We start from the raw sequence: 20,398 nt of genomic DNA on the forward strand, positions 1-20,398 counted from the left end.
GAGAATAGAGGAGCAGGCTTTGTCTAATAAAGGTCTGATGTAACGCATACCGTCTGTCAACACTAACAAATCCACCCCCTGGAATCTGGATACACATTATTCTACTCAGTTTCTTCATTCAACAGCAACAATACATTGGAACGTTTTTGGTATATATTTAGTCATACACACATTCACCCTTGTAGTACAAGTTGTATACAAGTAGACAGATGACACACACAAAGAGAGAGAGAGAGAGAGAGAGAGAGAGAGAGAGAGAGAGGGTTTGACTCACCTTGTGGCGTTTGTTTGGGTTGGTAGCAATGGGTTCAAAGATGCAGACAGTGTTCCCATAGGATGCAGCAATCTAAAAAAAAAAATAAGAGCTGTGCTCATCATCACAACGTTACTCACCCCATCAATGCTACTGCATATTCATCCAATAGGAGAGAGGAGGGGGGCGGGACATGAGGAGAGAACAGTAGGGACGACTTACAGTGGTAAACAGCTTTCTGCTCTGGGTAACTGCTCTATACTGAGTGCTTGGTGAATGTGTGTGTGGCGTGGTGTGGTGTGTGTGTGTGTGTGTGTGTGTGTGTGTTAGGGCTGTCTTAAATACTTCGAAGCTTCGTTCGATGGGCATGGGATTCGAATATAAAGAAAAAAAATTCGATTATGTAAAAAAAGAATATGATTTAAAAAAAGAAAAATTTGTTGCAAAATCAACTCTGCCTCTCTTTGTTAATTACAACAAGCAATGCTGTTTGTTATTTAAGATGAGGTCGGACTCGGCACTGACAGATTTGTGTTCATTGTGCTGCTTTTATAAAGCCTCAAATGACGGCTTACAATATTTCATGGAAGCAAAGTGTTTAGTTTGTCTAAGATTTAAAAAGGTTTAAACTTTACAGCACTGACAAAGTTGAACAAAGTGCTGTACAAGTCCCACAACATAAAAAAAAATAAAATAATAATACTACTACTACTAATAATAATAATAATAATAATAATAATAATAATAATAATAATAATAATAATAATAATAATAATAATAATAATATTTATATATTTTTTTTATTTCGAAGCGTCGAATTCAAATCGAATCTCTGTCCCGAAGCTTCGAATGTGTGTGTGTGTGAGGTTGATATTAGCACAGGTGTAGCACAAGGATAAAACATCTCCTAAAATCTCTAAAGACAACCACAAGTAGTGCAGTGCATCACTTAAACAGGTGACTTGACTATTGAATAGTATTTTTGTGAGTTTTGCCCATCCCTACATCATGGTGTCCCAGATAGATAGCTAACTTGCGCTGAAGAAATTTGGATTGATCGCTAGGAATGTGTGTATGTGTGTATGTGTGTGTATAGGACTTACCCTGCCCAGTTGGTGGGAACATTCCACACAGCCCACCTGTATGTTTCCATTCTGAGCTCCAGGAATGATCTGAACACACTCAAAGTCACTGGCCAGGATCACTATGTCACAGCCTGAGCCATAGGCCTGGAGGAGAGACAGACAGAAACACAGCAGATCAGATCAGATGGGTCAATGCAAACCAAACAGCACTCGCAGGGCTGCCCCCCTCGCAGGGCTGCCCCCTTGGCCGGTTAAGACTCTTAGGGGCCAATTCACAAAGAATGGATTGCGGCCAATAATAGCACCCTTAACTGCATGTGTTTTGCGCCAGCTATGTGCTCCGTCTTAAGGACCTTTTCACTAAAGATATTGCGCGAATGATATACTAGTGCAAAAACACGCCCATACAGTGTTGCAGTTGAGAGCAATTTGCTCCTTTCATCTGGCAGCGCAGTTGGATCGCAGAGTTTGAGCAGACCTGTCTATGGTGCTGAATCTTTAGGCCGAAGTTAGGAACTGTGCCAGTGAAAAGTATTTCAGGCTTAGGAATAGAGCTGCCGCGATTACCGCATTACCGCGGTATCGCGGTTACATCACGCCCACCGCAAGAGTAGGCTGAATACCGCATCACCGCTGTTTTTTTATAATAATAATAAAGTAGCCTCCTCTCGTTGGGCTTGCGGCTCTGCAGATATACCCTACTCCTCTATCGAGGTTCCAAGCGACCCTATTGGGTACCAGAAAAGTCACGTGAAACATTGCAGACCACTGATTGGTCAGAAGAGAGACGCGTCACACGTTGGATCAGAGCTCATCACAACACGGCTAATAACGTTAGCTTTAGCTCCCCGCCGGAGTGGACTACCATCGCTCCTCAGGAGTACTAAACGAGACATAATGATTTTACTGTCTGCAACGAATGTTATAATAAAAGCCCTTCGTTCTATACACTTGTCTGATTGAAAACTTTATTAACAGACCGCAGAATGGGACAACTCGGCACGCTCTGAGCAAAGAAAGGAACTGAGATATGAATTGAGTATTTCTTGCCTTGCTATGGTCCGGTAAATACGCTGATGTTATTGAACGTGTAACTATATAATGTTAATGCCACAAAACGAATGCCTTTATTATAAAGTAGTAACTTTATAATAATAATAAGAAGAAAGGGTCGGGGGGTAACCACCCCTGCCCGCGACACCGAGTGAACGGCGCACGACCAGAGGGGAAACTTCGAATCCGTGTTTCACTTTCAATAACGAATGCGTGCCGAATCCCAAACAATATTCATGCTGCAAAGTCATCCTCTAAAGATAGACATTTAGACTAGAGGCAGGCTATATGCTATAAAGAGTAGACTACTAAAAAAAAATGCATTCAAACTTTCTTTTACATTTTTTTTTGTGTGCGTGCGGTAATAACCGCGGCGGTAGGAAATATTTCGCAAATTTGTGCGGTAAGGAAAACATCAATACCGCGGCAGCTCTACTTAGGAATAGGAGAAATTAATATGTATTTAATGTTTAGTTAAGAGAATAGAACCCGCATTCTCATACTGTATACTCCAGAATAATAATTTCATTGACCATGTTTCCAGTCTCTACTCCTTATAAATTAAACGTTTATTCTGGAGCATATGAGTGTGTGCCAAATGGCAGATGCCAAATGTGCGCTCGATCACACTGCACATTCTGATGTGAGCCCGATTGTACGCCGCCTCTCCAACGCTGGTAGGATTACACACGGGAGTCATCAGCCATGGCTTGAGTTGGTAGCCGCCGTCACCTATGATACAAAAGCACATACAATAGCGCCCACATTGGGGAAGCTGACAACGTTAAAGAACTCCTGCTTTGTCTCCTGAATTTATCGTCTGTCTTGGGGAAATTGTATGCATCTTGCCGAAGAATGGCTGGTACAACATCCCACATAGCCCTGCTGATGGATGGCACTGCTGCCATGATCACCGGAGACACTGGCCGTGACACCCCTTATAAATGCGCTTAGTTACCACAAACTCTCTGAGGACTTAAATAACTTCACTTTAACGCACGTGGCAATTAAGCGCCGGTCTTTGTGAGTGTTTTTGCAATGAAGCTCATTTGCATAGAAAGGGGCACATTTGTCACCCATATTACCTCATTTAAATACCCGCAAATAGCACGGACGCACAGAGACGCAATGATGATGGCTATGTAGTTGGCACGATATTTCACCCTTTGCAAGTTCTTTGTACGGTAAATAGTTTGTTTTTGTGCTATTTGCACAGGCATAGCATCAGAAAAAGCAGCGCAATCCCTTTGTGAATTCGCCCCTTAGTCTGTTAAGACTTTGTTAGCAAACATTTCTATGCTTTTAAAAAAAAATCTATGCTGAGTGAGTTATTTCCTGAAGAATTATAAGCATACAGTACCTCTGGTAAGCACACTATGTAAAGAGTTCCTTCTGCATTATAGCATGTGGAAAACTGACATTTTAAAGATTTGGCGATAGAATCAACTATAATAAATTCATAGACAAATCCTTTGACTATTACTTGACTAATAATTTTTTATTTGAGGACAGCCCTAATCCTAGTACTAGTGATGCACCGATGTGAAAATTGTGGCCGATACCGATAACCGATATTAATATTGCTGTTCTGGCCGATACCGATATTTACCGATGTCGATATCTCTGTATAGAAAACACTTTTTTATGATAATCAAATAAAGAGCTATTTTCCAAAACGCATAATTTTTTTACTTTTGTAACTTATTTTCAGAAATGACTGATATTTTGAAACTATTTAAGGCCAAAACATGTAAAAATAAAAAAAAAGATAAAAAAAAATAAAAATATTTTTTTAATATCGGCCCTATCTTAATATCGGTCCGATACCGATGTGTAAAAAAACGGCTATATCGGCCGATATTATATCGGCGGCCGATATATCGTGCATCACTACCTAGTACCATTCACTAGCGGTCTCGTAGCTGGAGGGATTGTATCAGACTACTAGCTGTCTCGTAGCTGGAGTGACTATGTATGACTAGCGGTCTCGTAGCTGGAGGGATTGTATCTAACTAGCTGTCTCCTAGCTGGAGTGACTATGTATGACTAGCGGTCTCGTAGCTGGAGGGATTATATCGGACTAGCTAAAATGTTTAGTTTTAGTTTATTTGATCAGGGACAGTGCATATCAATCAGTTATACATTTATAAATGAATACAAATAGAAAATGCTGTAAATATGGCAACATTAGCAGGGTTGCTAGTTTTCAGTTGTAGTCCCTGGGCTAGATGTTTAAGCCAGAAATAAAACAGAAAAATAGGACATTAAAGCTATTTTAAAACATATTCTGTACAGGCAGGGTGGCGCAGCGGAGATTGCGCTCGTCACCAATGCAAGAGACTCCGGTATCGAATCCGGGTGTCAGCATTGCCTCCGGCTTGGGCCGGCATACTGGCTCAATTGGCAGAGCCAGCGGGTGGAAGTCGATGGGTGGTAATTTGGACGTTGTGGACAGCGACTCCTACAGGTCGGTTGGGGGACGCCTGCACAGCAGAGACAGGAAGTGGCGGGGGTAGTGTGAGCCTCCCATGCGTTACACCTTGCCAATGAGAGTCCGCGCTGACGGGTGAAAAGATGTGACAGGCTGCCTCCTCGTGTACCGGAGGGGACACGTGATGCAAGGCTTCTATCCTCCCTACAACCGACTAGTGGGGGGCATAGTCGAGCAACGTTCAAGACAGGGGAGGGGGGAATTGGAAACACGAAATTGGGATGAGAGAAAAATGGAAAAGGAGAAAAAGTGGATAAAAAAAAACATATTCTGTACATTCACTCACTAGGCATTCATGCATCTATAATAAAATTAAAAAAAACAGTGTACAGGGACAAATCAAAGCCCATACATGGACAAGCACTGTACAGGCACTGGCAGGCATACATATACACAATCATGACAGTCAGGCTAGTGGGCAAGCATACGGGGGTTGGGCAGCTGGACTGTGACGTGACTTGCTAATGGTCACAGACCTGCTTTGAGTGTGTGTGTGTGAAGGAGCTGAGTGTATTTGTACTGCGGATGTGTGATGGGATGGTGTTCCAGAACTCTGCAGCGCTTATCGAGAAGGCTGATTTACTAAATGCGCTTTTCCTCCCTGGGATGATACAATTTCCCTCTAGTACTGTTCTGGTGAACCTGCTGCTTTCTGTTAAGAACTGTGATAGAGGTGGTGGGGCCAGACCGTGTTGGATTTTATATATCAGGCTGGCATCTCTGAGTTTCAGAATGTTTTCCCAGCTTAGCAGGGCGTGTTTTTTGAGGATGGTACAGTGGTGGTGGCGAAAGGGTTTCTTGTCCAACACCTTCAGGGCCTGTTTATGAACTGAATGAATTGGTGTCAATGTGGTTCTGCAGGTCTGAGACCAGCTGGTTATACAGTATGTCAGATGGGACATAATTACTGAATTGAAGTAAAGTTTGGCTGTTTCCATGTTGAGGCAGTCTCGGATGTATTTAAAGATTGTATCTAACTAGTCTAGGGCTGTCTTAAATACTTCGAAGCTTCGTTCGATGGCACAAGCTTCGAACATTAAAAAGAAATCGAAGTTAAAAAAAATATATATATATATATATATAATTATTTTTTTCAAAAAGAATCTTTTCAAAAAACTTTACTTTGATTTTTGTGTGTATGTGTGTGTGTGTGCGCGCGGGTGGGGCCGGGGGACAAATACACTGGAGGAAAGTAACCCAGCTCAGCACTGCCCAAATTATATCATCACTATTGCCTGTTTGAAGGATATCATCCTCAAACACATACACCTACATGCCTTGTAGAATTCCACACATAAGAAAGAAAGATACTGGGATGAATAAACAAAATAGGAAATAAAATGTAGAAATGCATGCAATACATAAATAAATATGAATCTCCATATATGAAATAGAACATTTAGATAAGGTGCTACTGAGATGTTTGTGTGAGTTCTTTGTTTTTTTGTGGAAGTAGCCCTTCTTAAAAATGCATGAACATTCACTGATAATTGGTCTGTAGTGGAGTCTACAAGGTCTACATTGCCGGACCATGTAGAATCCGGACCTTGTAGACTGACATAATTCTGTGCATAGTTTAGTCTACATATTTCAAATAATCAAAATCATTCATCTTAAACATTCTTGATTTGGGGGATTGGTAGTTCCCATGAAATCTGAAGTTGTTCAAACGACAACAGCGATCCACCTTGAATAAAATCACACAGCCGAGTGAAACCTTGTTGGCTGCGTCACCGTCACAGTCACGAAAGGGGCTACTTAATTCATTAATCCAATCCACTTTATTTATAGAGCACATTTAAAAACAACAACGTTTACAAAAGTGCTGTACAAGTCCCACAACATAAGATTAAAAAAAAATAATAATAATAATATTTATAAAAAGAATTAAAAAAAAATTCTCGAAGCTTCGAATTAAAATCGAAGCTCGGCCCCGAAGCTTCGATTGCCAAAAAAAGCTTCGAAGGTCAGCCCTAGACTAGTCGTGTTGTACTTGTAGCTTGAGTGATTGTATCTGACTAGACTAGTCATGTGATGGCAAGAGTGATTGTATATGACTAGTCCTGTTGTAGCAAGAGTAATTGTATATGACTAGTTGTGTTGTAGCAGGAGGGATTGTATATGACTAGTTGTGTTGTAGCAGGAGGGATTGTATATGACTAGTTGTGTTGTAGCAGGAGGGATTGTATATGACTAGTTGTGTTGTAGCAGGAGGGATTGTACATGACTAGTTGTGTTGTAGCAGGAGGGATTGTATATGACTAGTTGTGTTGTAGCAGGAGTGATTGTATATGACTAGTTGTGTTGTAGCAGGAGGGATTGTATATGACTAGTTGTGTTGTAGCAGGAGTGATTGTATACGACTAGTTGTGTTGTAGCAGGAGTGATTGTATATGACTAGTTGTGTTGTAGCAGGAGTGATTGTATATTACTAGTTGTGTTGTAGCAGGAGGGATTGTATATGACTAGTTGTGTTGTAGCAGGAGTGATTGTATATGACTAGTTGTGTTGTAGCAGGAGTGATTGTATATGACTAGTCGTGTTGTAGCAGGAGTGATTGTATATGACTAGTTGTGTTGTAGCAGGAGTGATTGTATATGACTAGTTGTGTTGTAGCAGGAGTGATTGTATATTACTAGTTGTGTTGTAGCAGGAGGGATTGTATATGACTAGTTGTGTTGTAGCAGGAGTGATTGTATATGACTAGTCGTGTTGTAGCAGGAGTGATTGTATATGACTAGTTGTGTTGTAGCAGGAGTGATTGTATATGACTAGTTGTGTTGTAGCAGGAGTGATTGTATATGACTAGTTGTGTTGTAGCAGGAGTGATTGTATATGACTAGTTGTGTTGTAGCAGGAGTGATTGTATATGACTAGTTGTGTTGTAGCAGGAGTGATTGTATATGACTAGTTGTGTTGTAGCAGGAGTGATTGTATATGACTAGTTGTGTTGTAGCAGGAGTGATTGGATATGACTAGTTGTGTTGTAGCAGGAGTGATTGGATATGACTAGTCGTGTTGTAGCAGGAGGGATTGTAAGCTAAAGTGAGACTATGTTAGCAGGTACAGTAAACTGACCCAGTGATTATTGCTAGTCATTAGGGGTGTAACGATGCATCGATTAATCGAAATGCATCGATTCTAATGTGTTCGATTCGATGCATCGATTTGAATATGTTGGAATCGATTATAATCTAAATTAATCGGAAAAAAACTAAAAAACTAAAATATTGTGTATTGTTTTTATTGACCTATAGTCCATTCATGCTGAGTGAATTCCCCCAGCCACATGTGTGTAATCAAAAAATGTTGGGGAATTAACTGATAGAAAATTATGTGAGGTCGAATCGTTCCCTACTAGTCATGTAGAGCTGTAGTTCTCAACCTTTTTGTCCCAAGGCCCCCCTCTGTAGAAGTCACATCCCTCATATGTTTGCTATGGATAGGGAAGAGGAGATGAAGAGGTACAGCAATAGTTTTTGATAAACTTTTATGCTCTTACAAGGTCAAATGGAATAGACTGGACTAACCCCCCCCCCTACATTTCTTGTGCCAGTTTACATTTCCCACAAATCCTTGCGCGCTATTTACACTTTCTGTCATGGCGTCGTCCTTCATCTACCTGCCAATGTTTTACCGGACCAATCCTACCCATAGAACCATGATCCTGCCCTACTCTCTTGGCACGGAGTGAGTGTTCAGAGTAAAATGCAGATCGGTGTCACATTTAATGCAGGTCGATGTCAACCAACACGCCGAGCAGCCTTTTGTGTGACACCAACGTGGACATCCGCGCGGTTAGAAAATGTGAGCTTGGCGTTTTAAGTCCGCTCTGAGTGGCCCTCTGCAGAGTCCGTTCCGCCCGACTATGTGGGAGCCTTCAACTACTGAACCCTGCAGGGACTCTGGCACATCGTGTTATTATCATCAATAGAGTATACTGTACATATATCACCTAACCTGTCTGCCTTTTATCTTTTATTCATATTTTTTCTTGATCTTTGCCTCTACACTGATCTTTTTTATTCTCTATATTTTATTGTAATTTCTATTACCCTATTTGTACCACCCCTCCCCCTCCCCGTGCTGCTACAACACCTGAATGTGTCCCCCAAGGAAATTAATAAAATGTATTAAATTAAATTAAAAAAATCGTATCTTATCTTCATTGGAGTGTGCATACAGTTGGAGCGGTGATGATGACAGGCATACAGGTTATCATGTATCCCATGGGGGGGGGTACACGATTGAGAACCAGTGATGTGGAGGACAGCGGCGGCAGCAGCTGCAGGATGGGACGGTACAGTCAGCTACTCTTTCATTATTCAGGAGAACAGGAGGAGAGGCTGGGAACCACCGTGTCACACAACAGGACAAGAATACAGCCAACAGCCCCAGGCCTCCAGGGACACACCAGTCCAGTGTACTAACCGACTACGTGGGCATATGAGAGAGAGAGAGAGAGAGCGAGAGAGAGAGAGAGAGAAAGGAGAGAGAGAGAGAGAGAGAGAGAGAATGAGTAGGAGAAGGACAGGGAGTAGGAGAAAGAGGGAGAGAGCATAGGAGAGACAGAGATGAAGAGGTGCAGTCTTTCACCGTTACTGCGGCAGTGGCTTCTGCACATTATGGCTGGAATTAAAAGCGGTCACCGTCACGCACACATAGTCTCTCTTGCTCTCTTTCTTTCACTCTCTTTATCTCTCTCTTTCTCTAGCACACATAAGTGTATGTGATTGAGAGTCCATCGCACTCCTCCTGTCAGCAAGGTAATTTGTGCTGTTACCTTGAGCCAAGCTGGTGAGCTTGTGCGTATCTGCGCTGAAAGGGATGACCTATCAACGTCTCATTGTTCTCTTTTGTTGTGCTCGTGTCTGTGTGTGTGTGTGTGTGTGTGCATGCTGACATGCGTGTTCTTTCATTCAGTCAGCGAGTCATTTCCTCCATGGTGTGCCATCTATGCTCCCATTCTCTGCACACTGACAGGTTTAGTCACATATTATACACACACACAGAAGTGACTAAAAGCTGGCAAGACAGAGGGCTTCCATAATGGTAAACAGAACACAGACACAGTCTAACATACACAACATAACGCAGACAACACATGTTCAATTACACAAACACAGCTGGTACCAGGAAAACACCATGAATATAAAACGAGGAGGCAAAGATCTGTTAAAATGGCTGCTGTATTAAAAAGGAGAATTCAGAGATAATTTTGAGTTAAAAGCCCATTCACTACTGTTCAAGTCTAGTTTACATAGATCTCCCCCAATAACTTCACAATGCATGTTGCACTGTATGTGTACTGTAATTAGGCTTGGACTTTGTGAGGCCATAAACTGTTGGGCTGTCCACATTGTTTTTACCATTCAATTATTGCTTCTAAAACAAGCACAAAATTTGTCAGACAAAACGTCCCTGCCAGATAGTCAGCGAGTGAGTGAGTGAGTGAGTGAGTGAGTGAGTGAAAGAGTGAGTGAGTGAGTGAAAGAGTGAGTGAGTGAGTGAAAGAGTGAGTGAGTGAGTGAGTGAAAGAGTGAGTGAGTGAGTAAAAGAGTTACCACAATTTGCCATGCATAACATGGGTCAGACAAAACGTCCCCGACTGCACGAGTGAGAAGATATCCCTACCAGTTCGCCTGTGACCGAATGAGTGAGTGGGTGAGCATAGCCCACGACGGCCTTCCTGCGCACCATGGGGAAACAACGCTTAAAGGAGCACGCCACCTTTTTGGGAAATTCGCTTATTTGCCATCTACCCTGGAGTTAGACAAGCAGATACATACCCTTGTATGCATTAGGCTTAGGGAACAGCCGCTACGTTAGCCTAGCTTAGCGTCATTCACTGGAAGTAGGTGTGCCAGTGTAGCCTATAGTCACTGGAAGTAGGTGTGCCAGTGTAGCCTAGTTCCCAACAGTCACAAAATGCACTCCAAATACAACTCCAAAGCTTTCCTGGGCCCTGTTTCATGTACGTGGTTCAACTAAGTCGATCAAGATGTCCATTATCCAGCTTCAGTTAACCCGATGTTCGAAGCCGGGATTTTCCTGTTTCACAAAGGTGGATTCAGTCTCGTTAACTCAAGCCAGACTTGCGAGTCAGGCTAAATGCGCGCGGCCGTTTTAGGTGAAAAGCCATCACGTATCGATGGCAGAGATCCTGATTCTCAACGGCATTGATTGATTAATTGATTTAAGACTTTATTGACAGATTGCAATACGGCTCAATCGCCTCGCCGACAAGTTAAATGCGTTATCTATAGGCTAATTCTAAGTCCCTCATTACCTCAATCAATCAGATTATATTTCTTTAAACTTGCCTGCTGGATTGAATAATCAAATGAGATCTTGCTAGCGAAAATTATTAGTTAACTGTTATACAGAATTACGATACGGCTCTCTTACCCATTGATTGATGTATAGTCAATCTTTTACTTATCTTCTCTGTGGTGTAACGGGTTCTTCTTTTGACTTTCACACGGACGACCGGGGTTCAAGACCCGCCTAGTCTTTTCCTTCTTTTTGCAATATAGGAATAATTCAATTTGGTGCACGTTGAGAGCTATATAAAGAATGACATCCTCAATGCATGTAGATTTATAATATTTTAACTTAAAACCAGGCTACTTTGGCGTATAATCATTAATATTATATTCAAAAAAATCATATTGGAAACACGGGGATTTGAACCCCGGTCGCTGGATTGGGAGGCTTGAGCACTACCGCTGGGCCACTGGGCCAGATGGGATAAATTCATTGTTTATACATTAATGAACGAGAGACCCGTGTTTAGAATATCCTTTGTTTTGAATGAAGTTTATCTCTTTATCCTCATTCATTAATGTGACGTCAACGGCTCATTCAATTTCTCAAATCCGTCAAACAGCGCATCTCATCAGACATCTTAATCCCAGTTACAATTAAAATAACCACATCATGTGTACATCGCACGAGCGAGCGCCACCGTCGCCACGGTATATATAACGTGCATTATTTAGGACAAAGTGAATTTAATATCAGCATTTTGGGTCTATTTTACATTTCAAAAGCCCCCTCTGGAAGAATGGAGCACAAAAACGTAATTCAGAATGGTATAATGCAGATCGTAGACTGTGGGAATAGTTTCAGGAAACGGGCTGTCACTTCTTTGCGGGGGCGTGGCGATAGTTCAGGCTAACTTGAACTTGAACTCTGCTTTCGACCAGGCTCAAACTTTTGGATATGTTGTCATGGTGATTTGGAAAATCCAGGTACATGAAATCGGAAAGTCCGGCTAACCCAGTTATCCAGCTAAAGTTATCCGGCTAACTCAGTTATCCAGGTACAAGAAACAGGGCCCAGTAAACATGTTGTGACCTGTGTATTTACCATGTGGAGAAAAAATAAGAAGAAGAAATGTTTTCGTTTTCTAAGCAGTATATACTCAGAATTATTTTTTGCCGAACCACTGCTGCCTGGGCACAGTGATTTCATCTGCACCTCAAAATCCCTGTTTTTTTTAGTTTTTTTAAACAGGACTTTTGCACAGTACTGTGTTTTCTATGCACTTTAGCCAAAAATACACACACACACATCTATATATATATACACACACACACACACACTAATGTGAGAAAATGTTAATAATTTTAATTATCAGCAATCCAACATCCTACTGGTAAACATAACACTGTAAAGGTGTGTGCATCTGCATCATGTGTACTAAATATATACTTTTTAATTGCATGAAAAATTATGAAGTATTCTCTTATGACGCTTTTCCACTGCATGCATCCATGTTGTTGTGAACATTTTAATTAAATAAAGAAATTCCCTATCCATAGTCGCTGTGGGAAAGAATAAAATAAAAAATAAAATAAAATAAATTCCCTACCTACCCAATTTAGTGCTTGAATGCCCAGAACCACTTCAATGTTAACGTTAATATCGCCTAATCTATGTTTTAAATTATGGCTATGTGTCTAATCTGCCCGTCGCATTATCAATGACCCATTTCCAGTCAACATTGTCGAAGCGGATTGTTTTTTTATCGGTTCATTTCCGTTTTATATCATTTTGAAAAGCCCTCGTTTTCACAGAAAAAAAGAAGAGATTCCATGATAATCGCCCTGTACTGGAATATTCTAGAACGTTGTCATTTTTCGGCCTATATGAATAGTTTTCAAATAAAGGCTAGATTATCGATAGTATATGTGTACGTGTGCACGCTGGTGCCGCGCGCTGAAAATCGATTCTCTCAGTTCCTGATCGCTTTTACAGTCAAAACAGCCATATCACATATAGGGGGAAAGCTTACCGTATATCTCCGTGAAAACGGGTCCGATTATCCTAATACTGGTCAAATAGATTCCTTACCTGAGATCAGATGGTATCCAAATGGATTATTCCAATTCCTGATCGCCATTGATCCACCGCGTATAATGTACAACACATAATCCCCGCTGCTCTGAGGGTCCAGAATGAAGCTGATCGACTCCGGTCACATGCGTGAGAAGTAAAATGTGGAGTCCGTTTTTTTTTCTTCTCATGCCTTTTCATTGAGTCCAATCCAAAAGGGTGAATTACCATCTGGGAGACGATAGGGGGCGCTTTTTTCACATCTGAGCGCCTGGAGTGGCTGATTTACCAACGGTAGACTCGGTTGATGAAATATGAATTCAGATCGCTAATAAAAAAAATAAAACTAATATTCTCGTTATGGGCATTCAACTCGGGTTGGGCATCCAAAGTGTTAACTGACAACCAACAGGAAACGAACAATATTTTCTTTTATGCCTTACAGTGAAATGCTTGGTTCTGTATGAGCCCCTGAGAATGTGATTCATTCATACAGTAAAAAAGTAAGTAAAAGAGGAATAAGTCCCAACACTATACAATACAATACAAACTAAAGTACAATCCAAGTACAATGAAGTAAAAATGCAGACATTGAGGTACAAAGACCTTTTTTAAAAGGCAAGATGCAAAATCTTTATACTCCCTCTTCACCCACGACTGCACATGTACATGGCACCAACACCATTATCAAGTTTACAGACAACACAACGGTGGTGAGGGAGGTCAAGCACCTAGCAAACAAGTGTCTGAGGAAGGCATGCAGCATTGTCAAGGATAACTCACACCCCAATTACGAACTGTTTGCCCTCCTTCCCTCCGGGAGGCGCTATAGTAATCTCCGTTCCAAGTCAAGCAGACTCAGGAACAGCTTCTTCCCCTCAACTATTCATCTCTCTGAACTCTGTAGCCCGATGACAGCCCCACTCCCGTACCGTATAAATCCATTGCCTGTACTCTAGGCTCTGTTACCCATACTGTACGAACTCTGACCTTTGTTTCCTACACTCAATTTATACCCATCTACTGCCTCCACTGTCTACAACTGCCTTACACTGTAATCATAACTACTTACCTCAAACTATAGTTTACCCATATAACTCTGTATGATAGCATGTATAATAATGCTGTATAATTACAATGAATTTTAATCTAATCTGAATCTAATCTAATGATACCCCCCTTTAAAACAGGGAAAACTCTACTTTAAGAATGACATTGCAAATTAATCTTGAAATATCACAGAATAGCCTAAGATATCTTATCCATATTCTGCTGCCTTACATTGCAGCAAGTGAAAGGAAGAGAGAGAGAGATCACTTCCGCTCTCATTCATTCAAATGTCACAGATTCCCATGTATAATGCAATCACGCCAGCATGTTCCTAGGGAGGGCTACCGAAACCCGGAATTAAGCAGGCCCTAAGGCTAAATGATTAAAGACTGTTGTATTGATGAGCTCCGACGTTACCGGTTCTGCCATCGGTAATGGAGAAATTTAAGGCTGAGACCACGTATCGATGTATCGATAACTGCGTGAAATTGATAAGTGGCATCACTTATCGATTTCTTTGCATGTGTAAAACAATTAAACAAATGTATACTATACTAAAATACTAGGTCTTGTGTGGCATGTTTTAAAACATCCCCATTTCATGTAAATTCAGTTGAATTGCAACTCTGCACTGTGCATTCAATATGCAGTGCACTCCTCCATCATATCCAGAGACCACAGACTATAATATAAAATGAGAAGGATCACTGTGGTAGTTTTGAAGGGGAAATCTGTAACACTAAAGATGGCGGCAACGACAAAGAATTGCTGCAAAATAAACATTAATTTGTGGTTTAAATAATTATATATATATATATTATTTTTTTTATACTAATAAAAATATCGATAATTTTGACCGATTTATCGATTCTTCCAAATGGCATATCGTCTCAGCCTTAGAGAAATTAAGAAAATAGATTTCCTTTGTATTTAGGCTACGTAAACATTATCACCTTTTCTAATTTACAACCAGATTAAGACATCCGTCTATGATGCATTTCCGCTATTCCCAATCGAGAAGAGAAATTGCTCTTTTGGAGCCTGTCGTATGCGTGAGGGGCGGGGGCCACCTCTCTCTGCCTCTCTCTCACACGCACACAGCTGCTACCTACTGTAGTGTGCATGTTTAACACATTCATTTCCACCCTACTCTGATTAAGCTGGCTTTAGTCTGAAATTCAACTGGAACACACTTACCGGGTCCTATTAATGGCTGAAAAGCATGCTGCGGTAAATGGTAGCCTACCGTAACCTGGCTTCTCTGAAAATCTGCATGAAGACATTGGTCATTGGAAAAAGTGCAAAGATCTATACTGGTCCCTGTGTTTATGGTAATATGCTATAAACCTTGTGGTTCCCTATTGCACAATTCGACAGCAGCTAAGCAATATGCATTGAGCCTTATAACTTGCTAGAAAAGGTGGACGACCTGTGGGTATTTGTAGGTGTGTGTGTGTGTGTGTTCGAGTCTGTCCCAGGAGCCCTAGGGGGTCAGTGTGAGTGTAACAGTATTGGACGTGATGTCCTAGTGTTCTTCAAATGCCCTCGCAGACAGACATAAAATACCAGGCATAGAAAAACACAGCCTCGTGGCAATGAATCTGCAAGGCTTTAGCTCCACGGCCACCACGGTCCTGTGCTGTTGAGCAGACATGACCCTGGGTTCAATACCTGCCTGTTTAAATTCAAACCGCCTTGATCTGGGGTCAACCTAGGCCGGGAGATGGGGGAGTCCTCTCTTCTCCCGTCATCCTGGGACGGGGAATGACAATGAAACCCTCCTCTCAGCAAAAACGAACACTACCGGTACTTCGCAGAGGAACAAGAAAAGGAGGAAGAAAGAAGAAAATGCATGCGTCTGTGACTCTGTGTGTTTGTTTTAAGAGTTTTTTTTTATCCTGCCCCCTCCCTCTTGTATCTCTTCTTATGCTCCTCTGTCTCCTGTGTGCTACTGTACTTTGTGTTCCCCTATCCGTGTGTTGTCCTACTGTCCTATTCTCTGAATGTACTGTCTTGTCCTGCTGTGCCTTTTTGTATTTGTGTATTTTATATTAGGACATTGATTTTAAGCTTTGATTGTACAGCACTTTGGTTGGCTCTTGTGCTTTTAAACGTGCTATATAAATAAATAACTTACTTGCTTGCTTGCTTGCTTACTTGCTTACTTGCTTACTTGCTTACTTGCTTACTTGCTTACTTGCTTACTTACTTACTTACTTTGTTCCACAAAAAAAGCTTAGCATCCGTCTAAGAGCCAGCAGAAACAGATCGAGGCCAAGCGCAATGTTCTCAAAGACCAAGGACTGGACCTGTGATGTACTGTTACTCCCTACAGCCTACTGGCCTAGGAGGATAACATCATGTAATTTAATAGACTACGCTGCCTTTTGGTATTACGTTTGAGTGTCAGTGGCTCTCTATCAAGGATCTTGATCAACAACCCAATGTTGGGGAAACTACTCTGAAACTGTAGTTTACCAAAACTGCACAAAGTTAAACTAGACTATAAAACGGTAGTTCACCAAAGTACTACTAGCTACTTCACAAAGTTAAACTAGACTATAAAACAGTAGTTCACCAAACTACGAGCTACTTCACAAAGTTAAACTAGACTAGACTAGTACATCTAAGCTGACTGAGGCTGGCTGAAATTGACTTGTGCACTGTGGAGTCAGCTTGTACAGACAGGAGTGTGACCCCATTGACTTTGTATTGGTTTGTGGCTAACTATCTGAAGCTAGCATGAGGAAGAGCATGGATTGTGCTGAGAAAGGACTCATTCTACTCATCAACATTATTGGTAAGTAAGATGTAGGACTAGGGGTCCAAACATCCGAACGACCACATCAAGCTAATCTGGTGATTAAACTAGGCCCACGTTGTTTACTACTCTTCAACACTGACACAGAGCGATGACATGGATCTCAGTTACTTTTACTTGAAACATACTGTTGAAGTTATGTGTTATAAACGATTGCATGTAACTGCTTAACTGTTTCCACAAGAGGGCGCTATAGGCGTAGCTATTGAAGCTGACGCCAGGTAAGAGGTATAAAAGGAGATGTTACCTCCCCCTCTGTCTCTTCCTCCGTCGCCTCTCACGAGGAGATGGTCTCGTGTACTGATGTGTGCAATGTGAATAATAATAAACCACGCCAAAGGCTAAAGAGAGAAACCTTGTCGTCATCATGGCCAAATTATTGTCGCTCCATAGGTGACTGTCAACACATACCATACCAGTGATTTGCTAAACATTTTGTCTACCAACTTAACGGTTACAGTGACAAGCAGGTGAGGAGAAAATATTGGATCCATTTCATTCATGTTATCAATCTCACTGCAGACCTGTCGGACTGAGAATGAGCTTCAACACTGAAACAATTAGTTGTATTGTTGCAAGTAAGAGAAGAGAGAGAGAGTGACCACCGACTAGGTGGTTTGCCTTTAAGGGTTGTTTGCTTCAGTGAGTATCTAAAAATCAATAGCCCGGCCATCATTATCTTCACTGTCTTCTTTCATTGTGATCAGCTAGTTTAAGGTACCTTTTACAATGCAGTGTTATAAACAGACATAAACACTGATCAGTTGATCAAACTGAAACGGCAATAGGCTCGTCATTCCCCATCAGACTCACAGCATATAAAACCTCCGAGGCGCTGACTGGACAATATGTGTTTGGCCTGGCATTCCATCCTGTCCTCCTCCACAGTAGCGGTGCATATCTCACTCCTCTTAATGGAATATTGACTGGCCCTTTCAGTCCTGTCAACTGGAGGTGCAAAGAGAAATGACAGGACATTGCCAGAACGCTGAGAGACAAACAAAAGATTATAGCCTACTCCGATAGAGGTCATTCCATAAACACCGTCATTACTTCTAAATGTTGAATGCCATGGGAAATAAAGCAAATGCCTACTCAATGATGGTAGGCTTCCTAGTAGAAATCGTTTAATTATTAGGCAATGCATATGCACACAAACCAAAATAGCAACATTATATTTATTCCATGAATTGTAGTCAAGATACTGACATTTTGCACACCGAAATACTACCGCCCTGACAATGTATCTCATGTGTCCATGTATGGCTCTCTACGTCATGACTCCCACAGCTGATGCTGGAATGACCAGCTGATGGTCTGTAGAAACGACTGACTGCAAACGTCAGAGAGCCGAGTTAGGTGTGTGGTCTCATATACAAACCCAGCCAGCTTTGTGGCGTTTCTTTAAAAAAAAAAAAACCTAAAAGCAAGCAGTCTGTTTGCATTGATGGATTAAAAAACTAGAAAATGCTACATCTGGCCAATGGCGTTGTGGCTGCGCAGAGGGATTCCCTTCTTGCAGCAACACTACGCGATGTTAAAGAAGGCCATTAGTGACTTTACTGTCTTGGAGCAAACCAAATAAACACCCTGGACAAGAAGACGAGTCCCAGACGATAACCTTGAGCAGCACCCACAGACAGTGAGTTGCCTACTATAGCCGATGATGCCCCAACTCACTCCATCTGACGAGGCCAACGATCGAAGGATGGATTCGCATCTCGTTACATTCTAGGGAACCTCGTACATCGAAGTGGATCTCTCGGCTCAGCAGCAGATTCACTAACACACTCACCAGCAAGTTAGCATCTATGTTAGTTAGCTAGTCAGCCCAAGTAGAGCCAGAGGAAGCATGCTAGCTTAGTGACTGACTGACACGCTAGCTGGCTACCGTTTGACATGACAGTCGCATTAGCTCTGTGTCGAGTGTCCTCCGTGAGCAGCAGCAGCAATAATATATATCCAAATAAAACATTTACCGTGAACGGAATGTCATTGACGCTTCCCACCGAATAGCAGCAGTCCCCGGGGTTCACGGCTCCCGTCAGCACCTGGTGTAGATGCATTTTTTTGTCGTTTTCTTTTGAGCAGCAGATGGATATTTAATTATTTACAACAACGACTAGTCCACCCTCCTCTCGGCCGCTCCATCGAGCTTCGCCACTGCTGGGAATCCCATCATCAGTGCGTCGCAGTGGCGTCTTGTCTTCCTCCACACAAATGGCAGGTTTGCTGAGAAAATGTTCGACCCGTTTACTAAAACGACGCCGTGCCCTGCTGTCACCTGAGGTTCCACATGTATATTTTAAACTAGTCGTGTCGGTGTTTCGGTGTCAACACACCATCGCCGGGATTATTCAGCTGAGCCGAGGAGGCAGGAGCTCTGCAGCGGACCTGACGTGATGCGCGCGCAGCACGCTGTTCTCCAGGCACGACTGCATAGCCATAGAGTGGCGCGTGCTAGATTGTAAAATAGGATTTTCTAAAAAAAAAAAAAAAAATTATCCACTTCTCTTTTTCTATTTTTCTCCCATCCCAATTCCGCTGTGCCAATTCTCCCCTCCCCTGTCTTGAACGTTGCTCGCATGTGCCCCCCACTGGCCGGTTGTAGGGAGGATAGAAGCCTTGCATCACGTGTCCCCTCCGATACACGAGGAGGCAGCCTGTCACATCTTTTCACCTGCCAGCGCGGAATCTCATTGGCGAGGTGTAACGCGTGGGAGGCTCACACTACCCCCGCCATTTCCTGTCCTTGCTGTGCAGGCGTCCCCCAACCGACCTGTAGGAGTCGCTGTCCACAACGTCCAGATTATCACCCATCGACTTCCACCCAGTGTGCGAACCGTACCATGGTCTTCGGGGGAGCTCATTATTTTTCTTTGGGGGGAGGGGGGGGGGGGGGGGGGGGCAGCAGCGCTGCGCGTGCAGCACAGGGAGGACTTTACTGTGACGCTTGATGACATAGGCTATAGGTATGAGTAACGTTACAGAACCACACATAGTCCACACACACCACACAGGTGTCTGCATGCATGATGAAGACGCACATATTGAAATACACATGCTCAGATTAACCCCTCTGATCCAACACTAAAATATACACGCAACAGTCCTATTTACACATAAACACACGGATGAACCAATACCGAACAACAAGTCCACGACCAAACACATCGAGTCTAACATTATTATAGTAGGCAAATGCAACATTATCGCCACCCACCTGATGGTGAAGATCTGCCCAATTCTCAAAATCTGCATGTCACAGACAGAAGTAGTCCCCGCAGCAGGCTGCTTCGCCTTCT

The 20,398-nt window shown here is 42.2% G+C and overlaps 1 protein-coding gene across 4 annotated transcripts in view; it reads right to left on the reverse strand.

Moving 5' to 3' along the window:
• dmxl2 (Dmx-like 2) overlaps window positions 1–19,444 on the reverse strand; it is a 119,615-nt gene extending 100,171 nt beyond the window's left edge. For all 4 annotated transcript variants that reach the window (XM_084337167.1, XM_084337166.1, XM_084337165.1 and 1 more), the window contains exons 1-3: window positions 19,073–19,444; window positions 1,357–1,482; window positions 275–346 (exon numbers count right to left, since the gene is read on the reverse strand). In XM_084337167.1, the coding sequence (XP_084193293.1) occupies window positions 275–346; window positions 1,357–1,482; window positions 19,073–19,159 (285 nt within the window). In that variant the 5' untranslated portion in view covers window positions 19,160–19,444. The remainder of the gene's footprint in view (window positions 1–274; window positions 347–1,356; window positions 1,483–19,072) is intronic.
• Window positions 19,445–20,398: the final 954 nt, after the last annotated feature.

This window comes from Notolepis coatsorum (assembly GCF_963971535.1).
Source record: "Notolepis coatsorum genome assembly, chromosome: 20".
NCBI lineage: Eukaryota > Metazoa > Chordata > Actinopteri > Aulopiformes > Paralepididae > Notolepis > Notolepis coatsorum.